General features: G+C 38.0%; 1 protein-coding gene across 2 annotated transcripts; it reads left to right on the top strand.

Moving 5' to 3' along the window:
* Window positions 1–468: 468 nt before the first annotated feature.
* Window positions 469–2,939, top strand: LOC107760970 (protein trichome birefringence-like 34). Of its 2 annotated transcripts, XM_075250011.1 has the most exons (6): window positions 469–723; window positions 793–903; window positions 999–1,170; window positions 1,274–1,464; window positions 1,575–1,733; window positions 2,416–2,939. In XM_075250011.1, the coding sequence occupies exons 1-6, from the start codon at window positions 551–553 to the stop codon at window positions 2,765–2,767; spliced, it is 1,158 nt and encodes a 385-aa protein (XP_075106112.1). In that variant the 5' UTR covers window positions 469–550; the 3' UTR covers window positions 2,768–2,939. The 2 variants fall into 2 exon arrangements, with proteins under 2 accessions (XP_075106112.1, XP_016434607.2); XM_016579121.2 differs by having other exon boundaries at window positions 473–903.
* The last annotated feature ends 11,713 nt before the right edge of the window (window positions 2,940–14,652 follow it).

Genomic DNA, 14,652 nt, shown 5'->3' with positions numbered 1-14,652 from the left:
AAATAGGAAAAAGGGTTTATAGGTGATGCTATATAAAGGGTGATTGAACAAAAATTTGCACAATATTTTCTTGAGAAGAAAAACACTTTGTGAAAGTGAGAGTGCAATACAAAGCCAAGAGAGAGAATACAATTACAAGAAAAGTGTTTCTTGTTCTTTTAATTTGAGTTGAGATTTTTGAGAAAAATTTCAACACAATACTTCGTTCAATTTTCTTCGCGGGTTTCATTGATCAAAGAGTTGATAGCAAGGGTCGGTCTCGGTGTGGATACGCATAGAGTCTTCGCACTATCGAAGAATTTAAACGAGACTTTCTTCACCAGGTACGTCTTAGATCCGATCTATTGACATTTAAATAAATTTTAAACACAAAAAGATATGTCTAGGATTGTTATTGTCTTCCGCTTGTGTGTTAAGAACACTTATATGTCATCCTTGAGGTTGTTGGGGTCAAAACAATCAGGCTAGTTGTTGCTTCCTTACGAACTCACCAACATATTCCCACCTTTTTTAAACAGAAAGCAAAAGTCTGAAAAGGCAGAGAAAGAAAATGAATGGAAGACCAATATCCTGCAGTTTTTTGAAAAACAAGGGAATGGGTATTCAGCTAAGCTTTCAGTTGCTGGTAGCAATTATCGTTGCAGTTCTAGTCATTACGGCTTTGTCCATCTCCAGAGGGATTACTGAAGCTCCAAAGTTAGTTGAGAAGCAGCCTCAAAAAAGGTCATTATTTAGCTGCAATTTCTATTCTGGCAAATGGGTTTTTGATAACCAGTCTCGCCCTCTTTATAGTGGGACGAATTGTTCGTTCATGGATGATGGAATGGCTTGTCAAAAGTATGGGAGGAAGAATCTTGACTATCTCTACTGGAAATGGCAACCCAACGATTGTGACCTTCCAAGGTAATTTCTTTTTCTTTCTGTTTTTCCTCTATTTGCTTCTCCTTTGGGATTATTGGGTGTTTATTGTTTTTGATTGTAATTTTGGTTTTGCAAAGATTTAATGCCACAGCAATGTTGGAGAAGTTAAGGAACAAAAGGGTTGTATACGTTGGAGATTCACTCAATAGGAATCAGTGGGTGTCTATGGTTTGCATATTAGAGTCAGAAATCCCTAATCATCTCAAATATGTTCATTATAGTGACTCTTTGGTCACCTTTAAAGCTATTGTAAGTTTCAAAAATCTATTATTCAAAACCCCATTTTGCTCTTTCCTTTGAATTTTGATTGCAGCTGAGTTTTATTAGCTTTTGTTTTTGAACATTGGTGAAGGAATACAATGCTACTATTGATTTCTACTGGGCACCATTGTTAGTTGAATCAAACTGTGACGATCCATCGTATCATCGTGTGGAAGAGCGCATAGTGAGAGTCAATATAGAGAAACATGCCAGAATTTGGCAAGATGCTGATGTGCTTGTTTTTAATTCCTATCTATGGTGGAGATTGAATTTGAAGGTTCTGTGAGTACATCTTTGCAACCTTTGGCCATTCATAAGAAACTATGTTCCTTAATTCTAGAACTTTAGGCATAAGGTGCTTCTTAATTATGATTAGGATTTTGTAATTTCAGGTGGGGATCTTTTGAAAGTGCAAATGCAAAGTATGAACATTTGGGGATGCTGCGTACATACGAGCTGGGGCTTCAAACATGGGCAGATTGGTTGGGTACTCATGTTAACCGCACCAAGACTAGAGTTTTCTTTGTTAGCTTGGCACCAACTCACAACAGGTATATAATATTGCTTCATCCGGTCCCAAATATTAGTCGATTAGCAAACTGAATTTGTTTCAACACATTAACAAGAAGTTACTGTATTAGTACTTTTTTCTCCAATTTACTCTTGCAATTCGAATTAGTGCATTGATAAATAAGTGTTGCATATTGGGAGATAAATGGTAGTTTAGACAACTACCTTACAACTAAACCTATTAACTAGTATCTTTCTTGACGGGTGTGCTAAAATCACTAGTCCATAAGCAGCATAATCGACTCATCGTTTTTACAAATGCCTTGGCTATTTCTAAAGAACCATTCCAACTTTAGCTCCCCCATCAACCCTTTCAAATAGTATATATTAATTGCATCTTTGAATGCATCAATATTTAACTTAGAACATGACAGCAGACTGTCTTATTCATACAGTTTCCTTTTTTTTTTTCTAAGCTGAACCGAGGGTGGTGGGATGGAAAGTCCAAGAAAATAAGAATAAATTAGTTGGAGTGATGTCAAGCCCCATTTAGGAACAAGTCTTTTGTGTTATGATATCATGTCATGAATCATCTTTTACTCTTGACTTCGGGTTTAAATACAACTAGTTGAATCTTAACTTTCAAATACTTTAGGGGTTTACACAAACTGACTAATAGTAGTACTAATTCACTATGGAAACATTTCAAACATAAAATGGCAGGGCAGAAGATTGGGGGAAAGCAAATGGTCAGAATTGCTACAGTGAAACAGAGCCAATTTCTAATGCAGAGTATTGGGGATCAGAATCAGATCCTGAAATGATGAGATTAGTGGAAGTAGCAATCAAGAAATTGAAAGAGAAGAGTGGTCTCAAAATAGATTTGTTGAACATTACTCAACTTTCTGAATATAGAAAGGAAGCCCATTCATCTATCTATAGAAAGCACTGGGATCCTCTGACAAAAGAACAGTTGGCAAATCCTAGTACTTATGCAGACTGTATACATTGGTGCCTTCCTGGTGTTCCTGATGTTTGGAATCACTTTTTATATGTATACCTTCTTTACTTGTGACCCATACAGAACGAGACTAATTGTTACAACAATAGTAAAAATGTAGAATTAGTTTATTCTTGAAAGGACTGAATGACTATCTCATTCCTTGGCTAAAATGATAAACCATGCTGTTGAAGGGAAAAAGCCTATACATGTTTATACCAAATCAATGAATGCAAGATGTATTTGCTTTTGTGCTCACTTTAATTTGTGACTTTTATAGCTAAATGGATCAGTTTGGTATAAATAGCGAGTGAGTAAGTTTTTTATTGTTGTTGTTAAGCACTCACGACTCAACAATGGATAGAGAGTACGCATTCCACATTTCATTTGAAACACTTACTGAGAAACAATCTGTGAATTGTCAAAGGTCTGTGTATTAATGATCTATATAATATTCAAATCAGCTTATGGATGGCTTATTTGTTATCCATGTTTGGCATTGTATGTTTTTCCAACATAGAAAACATATCGAATGTTTTAGATTCGTTTTTAAATAAGAGAATGGAATCTGCAGATTAGTATATAGATGAGAAAACATAACCCCTCTTCCCTTTTCTGGGTCTCTTGTAGTTTACATATAGTATTGTATTTAATGAATTGAATAATTCACAATCCATGTGTCAATTATCCGAAGAATGACACCATTGTTATTTCGGGAGTCAAATAATTTTTCTTTCAGTACAGAATTTTTTAAACCTTTTCAACTATAAAAATTGTGATTTGTAGTATATATTTCATGTAATTCTTAAATCTGTTTAAACTTTAGAAGAGCTAAGAAATCAAAGTACGAATTCATACAAAAAATAAATTGATGTGAAATTGCTAAAGCAAAAGACTGTTTTAGTGAAGTACGATTGTTGAGATGTGTTAAAGACTTAAAGTAAAGTACTCTAACTCTCAAATTGTTTTATAATAACACAGATGCAAAGCTTATTAAAACAATAAAATGTCAAAATTTACACTTGCATGTTGAAAATTAAATCGACGCGAGGTAGCTAGTGTAAACAGGAAGATTGTCTTGTACTTGTCCATCAGAAGTGATGGAAAATCTGGGACGCCATGTCTGGTCATTGTTCGACCTAATAGGACTCAAAATGCAGACACGTTAGCATTTTCTTATCATACCAAAGACCATTATCTTCTACTTCTGCCTAATTAATTAATTAGTTAATCCGATGGTCAATCCCAGCATGCTTTCTTTTATTTATTTACTGTTTAATTTGTATGCATCGATAGTATAAAATTAATTTATTTACATAACCAGATTACTAATAAAATATTACAAATAAATCTTTGTGATACCCATAAATTAGTAAAGATAAAAATAATACTAACTGATTTGCTATCTGTATACGATGAAATCGGAGGGTCCAATTTCTCGTCATTAAGGCGCTTCGGGAGATCACCTCGACGACTCGAGGCCGCGGCCGAGTATCCTCCCTCGAGGGTCGGCGACACTCGACCTCGGGGTAGTAATGATCACAGCTATAGTAGAAATGGAGAGTTCCCAAGGTATACGGCTAGGACTGACAGAGCCTAGTGGACTACTCTAAACCCGAATCAGGGCGTCATCCAGCTGTCCCATCTCCATATCTTTTTAATTAATGCATTTTGTACTATGTTGGGATTCCCTCGTATATAAAGGGGATCTTTGTCATTTTGTAAGGGCTTGTTGCTTCAGTTGCTCCATACGGAATATACAAGAACATTCTCTCTACTCTCTAACATATTCTCTTGATATTATTGCTTCCATTTACTATCTTCATTATTGTTTATCATTTATTGTTTATCATTGGCTATAAAGAGCCTTCATTGAATTTATTATAACTGTTAGTCATACTTCGACTACCTTCGATAGCTCCCAGTCGAGCTCCGGAATCGACCTCGAGGCCCCCGAATCGACAAGCTTGAGACCCCGATTGTTAGCCTATCGGTTTGGTTATCACCTTATTCCTAACTCTTATCTCGTCTCTAAGTCTCACACATAGCATCATCTGCTTAACAACTAGCATAAAAATAGATCACGTATTTTTAGAGTCCCATAATCAAATTTAATTGTTATTACCATTTTCACGGTAAATAGTTTAGCGCCCACCGTGGGCTAAAAATAATAGTTATTATTTGCTTGCTGGTTTCACTACATAACGCAAGTTATCTTTCACGCTTTTTCTTTTCCAAGATCTTCGATTTTAGGTCGAAATGTCTAACTCAGTGAACGGAGGTGAAAATGACAATCTTGAAGACCACGGAGAAAACGATGTGGGTGTTTCAGGTGTTGGTGTGCCACCACGAAACCCTGTGAATGTACCAAAATCAATCCCCGTGGATGCGGTCTCGCGCGGCGCCTAATAGGTTGAAATAAGCTCACATACCAACAGGAGTATACACCAAGGAGATCTATAAGAAGCTCAGAAAACCCCAACCAGGGAAGAACAGGAGGTTATCCTTCATGTTATTTTTAAAATGTTGTAGGCACAACAGCTGGCTATTGCTCAGCTGCAAAGTCACCAGAAAACTCCCAGCACAGTAGCACCAGGGACAGCTCCCCCGACCGAATAGGTACCAAAGATATCGAGCAATAACGGGTCGATAGCCGACCCTGTCATCGTAAAGATGATTGAGGATCTCACAAGAAGGATCGAATCGAGCGAGAAAATGATCGAAGCCAACAATAAGAAGGTCGAGACTTACAACTCCAGGGTCGACCAAATTCTAGGGGCGCCCCCGATCTTGAAAGGTGTAGACTCAAAGAAGTTTGTACAGAAGGCGTTCCCACAGGAAGCGGCCTCGAAATGCATTCCGAAGAAGTTCAGAATGCCAGACCTTCAGAAATATAACGGTACCTCGAACCCCAATGAGCACGTTACTGCTTACACCTGTGCAGTAAAGGGCAACGACCTGAAGGACGATGAGATCGAGTTCGTCCTGCTGAAAAAGTTCGGAGAAACACTTTCTAAAGGGGCAATGATGCGGTATCATAACTTGGCCCCAAACTCTATAGACTCATTTGCCATGTTAGCAGATTCCTTCATAAAGGCACACGCCGGAGCCATCAAGGTGGCCACAAGGAAATCTGACGTCTTCAAAATCAATCAAAGGGAGAACGAGATGTTGCGAGAATTTGTATCTCGCTTTCAAATAGAACGAATGGAACTACCACCGGTCTTTGATGATTGGGCGGTACAGGCCTCACTCAAGGTCTGAATGAGCGAAGCTCAGTGGCTTCGAAGCAGCTGAAAGAGAATCTGGTCGAATATCCCGCCGTGACCTGGTTGGACGTCCACAACCGATACCAGTCAAAAATCAGGGTCGAAGATGACCACCTGGGAGCCCCCCTCCCCCTCACCCCGAGCTTAGTATACCCAAGCAGGCTCCTGGTGAAGGAGCCAAAGCCAAAAAAAGAAAGATATCAGCCATACACCGAAGACAGAAGGACTGCCCCGAGGCACAACCCACCTCATAACGATCGAAGGATAGACCGATCTTAGAATCCTCGGGGACTCATCAAAAGAGCCGGGTTCGATAGGAATGCAGGGCCAACAGGGGCACCTCGCTTATCAGTATACAACTTCAATGTCAATGTATCGGACATCGTGTTTGCCATCAGTAAAATCAGAGACGCCAGATGGCCCAGGCCTGTACAATCGTGTCACGCCCAAAAATCTGAGGAGCGCGACCGGCGCTCAACCGAGTAAACCCGACTGAGCAAGCCTGATAGGTTTCATTCTACCCAAACAACTTAATGATTAAATAGGAAATGGACTCCTTTAATCAGATTTAGTAAGTATTTCATTAACAACTTCCATTAGCAACTTAAATCATAATTATCAAAATATTACAAGTTTTATAAATCCTTGCCAAACATCAATATTTCTATTTAAATTCCAACACCCGACACTACCCACAACCTGTCTACGGAGCCTCTAAATACAACTGAAGAATAATACGGAAATGCCGGCAACAATTCACAAACAACACAACAACAACAACAACAACAACAACAACAATTCACAAAGAACAACAACAACAATTCACAAAGAATTTCTATAGCTATCAATACTATTTCCATCATATTCAACAACTCATATGCATTTTATGTCACCGCGATAATTGCCAATACAAGCCATATATGTTATTACCACAGTTGTTCCAACTGTATCATTTACGATTTCCTTCCATCATTTGTTTCTCAACTCTTACCACATAACATATCCACAATCAGACATTTGGTTTATTGCCAATTACGTACACCATTATATCGGGAGACTTAACCACGAACAATTAAATCATACCAATCACAAGAATTCCACAAATAATCCACGTAGATATCACATACCAAATATTCGTACACCGAACAAAATGACTTTACAAAGGTCAAAGTTAGTCATACATACCTCGTTCGAGCTTTCCTTAAGTTACTACGACGTTTCGAAAATTCTAGCAATCCCAATCTACTTGAGACATAACAAAATTAACAAATTCTAGCAATCCCAATCTACTTGAGACATAACAAAATTAACACAAATTAGGAAGGTATTCATGGTTTCAGCTCATTTGAGCTTTTTATCAAACACTAGTTGAGCATCTTGATTTTAAATTCCTTTTACAAGATTTTCTTCTTTCCCCAACCCAATCTTTACTTATTTATATTCATCAACCTTCCCACAAACCTAATTTGTACATGCATATATACATAATACTATTACCCCAAGAATCATACCCCAATAACCCACCTCACAATCTCTACAATACCAACACAACCTAGGTTAGGCACCTATGACTTCCAATCCCCATCCCATGAGTTACAATACTTAATCCACACTCAGATTTCCATAATAACTCCATATATGTAAGTCTAAGGTGTAGGATTACCTCTTGTAGACCAAATCTTGAAAGACAAATTTGGGGTGTTCTTGAGATTTTGAAGAAACCCTATGAAACCCAATCAAAATCATGTTGTAACTAGTGATTGAGAAGTGAAATCACCATGAAAACACACTTAAAAACTCACCTTAGGTGTGCAATTGGATGCCTTGGTCGAGTTGGGGGTGTAGAGGAAGCCCTAAGCTTGATAAATGACTCAAATTCTCTTATTTCCGGTCTTTAGAATATTTAAAAACCTTCCAGGCGCGCGAGCTCGCGCTATGTTCGCGCGCGCGAGGTAGAATACTCAGCATAATGCTCGACTTCGCGCTAGAGACACCTTCCCGGTAAAATGGTCATACCTTTCCGTATACACCTCCAAATGACGAACGGTTTATTGAGTTGGAAACTAGACTCAAAGGGATTTAATTTGATAGGTTATGCATCACACAAATCCTTATATAACTGGAGATATGATCGTTCAAAGTGAGGTCTTGTGCGCACTCATTTACAGATTTCGTCTAATATGAAACTTAACTAACTTGGCTTAGACTTAGGCCTCTCCTTAGACCCCAATTTACCTCTAATATGAATTATATGCTTATTAACATATCCAATTGATACCCATTATATCATGAATCCTCATTTGCACATAAAATGAAATAATTAGCCTACCTTGGCACGACGAAATCTCAAATTACTTGGAAAAATTTTCCGGGGCTTTACATTCTCCCCCCCCCCTTAGGATCATTCGTCCTCGAATGAGGATCAAGATTCACTCATTAGTCATCCTTATATAACTTCTGCTTTTTCGCATTATGAAATATATCAACAGCCCCGAATTTGGCTAACTCCTTAAATTTTCGAAAATTTCGGCAGAGTTCCCTTTGTAACTAGGCCTATCCACCTGTCAGAGAATCACCCAAAACCATCCTAAAAACTCATCCATAGCTCGACAAAACACCATAATGTATATATCAATGACAAGAATCTCAGCATTACAAACACTACTTTATCACAATGATACCTGGGCATGGACTGCACATTTTTAAATCATATCACCTAGAAGGTACCTTTCAAATCAAAACCAACTACTATGCAATCAAGAGAAAATATTTTATTCTCACAACACTCTCGGCCCTCAATGGCCTCTCATATCAACAGACTTCGCTAGAACACATTCACGAGAGTAATTTCGAGCCCTAAACTTACTTAACAAGGATAACAATTAGATATTTCGCATAAGCTAACCATCCACTAACTTCACCTTCAATAATTTCCACCGGAATGAAACACAATGATATCCACCTACCTTCTTAGACATAGACATATGAATCCACAAGATATATGGCAGACAATTATGGGAACACTTCATACTCCTAGTGCGGCCTAATGTGGAATACACTTATGCAATCTTTATTCTCACATAACATCTTCAGGGGAAAATATTGAGAATAACCTGCTCACCCTCCAAACTCTAAATCCCTAGGCGAACACTCACACTAAACCCATGATGACCTTCAGCAATTACTCTAAGATGTGCTATTATAAACTGACCATAAAAATACATATCAAATATATATGTGATCACACTGCGAAGCTTCCTATTTGACTTGTATGATCTTACAATACCCAATGGACCTAATATAATGAGGAACAATAGAGTTCAAGATTAGGCTGGAGCTATTCAGGAATCCATTAATGAACTGAGTAGAGTTTTTTTTTTGAGGTTATATGCTAAGGGACACGAAAGTTACGACTAATAATGCTAACATGGTTAATTACTGTGACGAAGTCAATTATTACACAAATGAGGCATAGGTGTAAGTAATACATTGGTAATAGGAATCATTAAGGAGGAATATTCAAGTACATGACCCAGTCGTTTCCTAGGGTGAAGGGAAAATCAATTCATTCTCTGGTACCTTGAATGCGATATAGGATTCAAAATACATGAAGTGGAATTACACTCTTGACGTTAGCTGACACAAGGAATCTATGTCGTAAGCCCATGAGAATGAAAATGAAGTTGAACACTTATGAGATTGCCATATTTCAAACAGCTTAACCCATCCTGATAGTTGATCCTATATGATAGAACTAAAGATACGACAACTTGTCTTCCAAATCAATATGCTCATGATATGTGCAAAAATCTGAGGGCATCTAATCTCACCCCTCTTTCACGAGTAAAACCACATAGCTCGGACATCTAAATGTTGGGATGAAATCATGTACTGGTTAGAGGCATTTTAATAGTAAACATGATGCCCCGGGGAGAAAGACAAATGACACTCTTATTCACCCAAGGAGGTGTAATACCAAGGGTAGCAAAACTCCCCTCTCATGACAATGATATAGTCAATTATTCTAGAGGTCGAGTGAGAAGAAAGCCACATAACCCATCCAATCCGACCCATTTAAGACTTTAGAAAAAGGTATACACTTTGATTTGAAATTATGGCAATTAAATCTCGAACTTTAAGGAAAATCATTACTCACTTTTTTTTTGAAATCCAAGAGACAAGCCCTCGTAGTCCTAGAAAATCGTCAACAATGGCAATAAAGTACTTAAAACCATTACGAGTTGGTATGAAACAAGGCCTCAAAGTGCCCACATGGATAAGTTCGAATGAATAAGACGTCTTAATGCATTTATCGAGGAGAAGTAACCTGGGTTATCTAGTCACATGGATAAGCAGAGCAGGTAAATGGTTGTTAGAAGAACACCTACAAAGAATACCAACAATAATTACTTATTCCAACTAAAGGAATATGCCCCCTTCCTTAATGCTACCAGACTTCCTCTTTGATGCCATGAAACATAAATGAATTTTACAATGAGAGTTAATCAGATGAAATAGATATTAGTGTAGCAAATGTATAGCTCTGGAATTATAAAATCCAATTATGTTTAGCAAATCTACTTCATAATGAAGCACTACAACACACTTCCACACAACCAGCTATTGCAAACCACTTTGGGAGATGCTATAAGACTTAACGGAGAGAAAGGCTTTGACATATAAATGTGTTACTAGGTGTATTTCTCCTTTGTCAACCCAAAACCTAAAGGCGGGAGTTAGACTGATAAGCAGATCGTTGGACTAGCACAAGTGTAGATAATCCATTATCGGAAAGAGATCATTCAATTTCAGTAATTGCGGTATGCTATCAACCCTTGATGAACTTGAAGTGATATGAGATCCTAATGAGATAGTATAGAATAATCATTGAGGGTTTGCAGATGTTCATAATGAGTTCTTCATGGATTTTAACTTGAGAACTACCCATATGCTAATGAAATACAGAAGAATATGAGAAATAGACGTTGTGCTATAATAACCCCCAAATGTGTGCTTGGTCTTGACGGAGAGCCTAGTAAGGGTCCTTACGAGATAGAAAGTGTTACAATGACTCATAGAAGGATATGTTCTCTCATGGTTATCGAACAAGTGTAGGGAAACTGGCACAATGAATTCACTAACTAAAGAACACAATGAACATATGTTATGGAGGTGTAAGGAGAAGGTAAACATTTGTTATGAGATGGACATGCTTCTGCTATATTAACTCCCAACTGCAATATACGACCATGCCATGAGCAACCACAATACTAGGACAAAATGAGCTACTTACTACGGCACGTCCCAAGTGGACATGAAAGTTATGGCGACACATGATCTTCCTATGACGTGGATATGAGGATCTCAAATTTCAGAGAGACTTTATGCACACGGTGACCATTTCGATTGACATGCACTCACGTGAGGTGTTAAGGTATGCTCTTATGTTACCAGGCAGTGAGAAGTTTTCATGATGATATTCACAAGAGAGTAGATTGACTGTTCAAACCATATAAGCCATATACATAACTGAGTAAAAGAGTGACTCGAGCAGGATCGCAACGCTGGGACGCTTTGCATGGAACTTGACACCACATAGGTAAACTATACGACAGTGCAAATATAGGCACAAATGAGTAGATTTTGTCCATTTAAATAAAAGATTCTATAAGAAATTCATCGGATATAGTCCCTTGGTGAGAATTTAGGAAAAGCAAGTGGGAAGTATCAATCTTAGAGTTATAACTCAATTCAAGGGCATAATTATAGAACTTAATTCCACAAGAATGTAAATAAGAGAATTCATAATAGAGTGGATTCACGAATAGTGCGTCTCGTTCAAAGAGTCGATACACGCAATGTTTTGTTATTCAACACCTTGTTAAGACCATGTTTATGAGAACTCTTCAATATGGATGTACATATACAATGAGTAGAAATTTTCATTTGACTCCCTTAATGACGTTAGGTTGATAGGGCAATAGCTTAATCGATACCCATCGACTCCACATCCCTAACGTACGTAGGTAACATACTGATATACTATATGATCTGATGGTGAAGAGACATCAATAGGGACAAGGACAGTCCCCTCTTAGCGATATGTTTTACCAATCCGTCCATAACTCAATACATTCTCCTACAAGTCCTTGGGCAATCCACTCGGACTCAATGGTGGGATCAATCCCTCTTTTCATGCTTCTAATTCGCGGATTATGGTATCAAGGTTACCAATCTTGAGAATAAGACTTAGAGAGGAATTCAGCTCTCTAACTTGAGATCTATCGCACGATTGGAGTATCAAAGAAGGGTGAAATTCCTAAATGTCCGAATAGCCTCCAACTTATAGATGTGGTCGACAACACACCGATAAGAAGGACTCTACTAGACACGGCTCCGAGACATCCTAGGACACTTTAAACCTTAGGTTCTGATACCAAGTTTGTCACACCCCAAAATCTGAAGAGCGCGATCGGCGCTCAACCGAGTAAACCCGACTGAGCAAGCCTGATAGGTTTCATTCTACCCAAACAACTTCATGATTAAATAGGAAATGGACTCCTTTAATCAGATTTAGTAAGTATTTCATTAACAACTTCCATTAGCAACTTAAATCATAATTATCAAAATATTACAAGTTTCATAAATCCTTGCCAAACATCAATATTTCTATTTAAATTCCAACACCCGACACTACCCACAACCTGTCTACGGAGCCTCTAAATACAACTGAAGAATAATACGGAAATGTCGGCAACAAGGCTCCGATTGTACCTTACACAAATACCAAAATAAAACTCCGGGAAGAAAAGCGGCATGAGCCACGCAGGGCCCCGAGAGGAAAGGGGCTCACCAATACAACTGACGAAAAGTGGAGGAGGTGCTACTACCGATGGACTGGAGTACCTGCTATGGATCCACCTACAATCATAACATGAATGTAGCGCCCCCGGCAAAAGGGACGTCAGCACATTTGAATTGTACTAGTATGTATGAACAAACTTGCCCTAAGTAAACTCAAACCATACACAAGTAACAAGTAGTAATGGAACCAACAATCAAATAAACATGAAAGAAAACCATCAAGCCAAACAAGTTACAATCTCTCCATTTCCCTTTCAACATTTTCACATCAATGATTTCACAACTTTCTCATATTTTCATTTCAATAGTGATTTCGATCACGTTTCCACCCTTATTACCTCGGCCACCCTTATCACCACAACCCACACCTTATTACTTCGTGTTGCGGCGCGCAACCCGATCCCATCGAACAATCACAATTCACAAACAACACAACAACAACAACAACAATTCTCAAAGAATTTCTATAGCCATCAATACTATTTTCATCATATTCAACAACTCATATGCATTTTATTTCACCGCGATAATTGCCAATACAAGCCATATATGTTATTACCACAGTTGTTCCAACTGCATCATTTACGATTTCCTTCCATCATTTGTTTCCCAACTATTACCACATAACACATTCACAATCACACATTTGGTTTATTGCCAATTACGTACACTATTATATCGGGAGACTTAACCACGAACAATCAAATCATACCAATCACAAAAATTCCACAAATAATCCACATAGATATCACATACCAAATATTCGTACACCAAACAAAATGACTTTACAAAGGTCAAAGTTAGCCATACATACCTCATTCGAGATTTCCTTAAGTTACTACGACGTTTCGAAAATTCTAGCAATCCCAATCTACTTGAGACATAACAAAATTAACACAAATTAGGAAGGTATTCATGGTTTTAGCTCATTTGAGCATTTTATCAAACACTAGTTGAGCATCTTGATTTTAAATTCCTTTTACAAGTTTTTCTTCTTTCCCAAACCCAATCTTTACTTATTTATATTCATCAACCTTCCCACAAACCTAATTTGTACATGCATGTATACATAATACTATTACCCCAAGAATCATACCCCAATAACCCACCTCACATTCTCTACAATACTAACACAACCTAGATTAGGCACCTATGACTTCCAATCCTCATCCCATGAGTTACAATACTTAATCCACACTCAGATTTCCATAATAACTCCATATATGTAAGTCTAAGGTGTAGGATTACCTCTTATAGACCAAATCTTGAAAGACAAATTTGGGGTGTTCTTGAGATTTTGAAGAAACCCTATGAAACCCAATCAAAATCATGTTGTAACTAGTGATTGAGAAGTGAAATCACCATGAAAACACACATAAAAACTCACCTTAGGTGTGCAATTGGATGCCTTGGTCGAGTTGGGGGTGTAGAGGAAGCCCTAAGCTTGAGAAATGACTCAAATTCTCTTATTTACGGTCTTTAGGATATTTAAAAACCTTCCAGGCTCGCGAGCTCACGCTATGTTCGTGCGCGGGAGGTAGAATACTTAGCATAATGCGCGACTTCGCGCTAATGTTCGCGCTAGAGACACCTGCCCAGTAAAATGATCATACCTTTCCGTATACACCTCCAATTAATGAACGGTTTGTTGAGTTGGAAACTAGACTCAAAGGGCTTTAATTGGATAGGTTATGAATCACACAACTCCTTATAGAACTGGAGATATGATCGTTCAAAGTGAGGTCTTGTGCGCACTCATTTACAGATTTCGTCTAATATGAAACTTTTCTAACTTGGCTTAGACTTAGGCCTCTCCTTAGACCCCAA

This window comes from Nicotiana tabacum, chromosome 3 (assembly GCF_000715075.1).
Source record: "Nicotiana tabacum cultivar K326 chromosome 3, ASM71507v2, whole genome shotgun sequence".
NCBI lineage: Eukaryota > Viridiplantae > Streptophyta > Magnoliopsida > Solanales > Solanaceae > Nicotiana > Nicotiana tabacum.
Note: the sequence above shows the minus strand (reverse complement) of the source record. Positions and strands in the feature narration are given on the sequence as shown.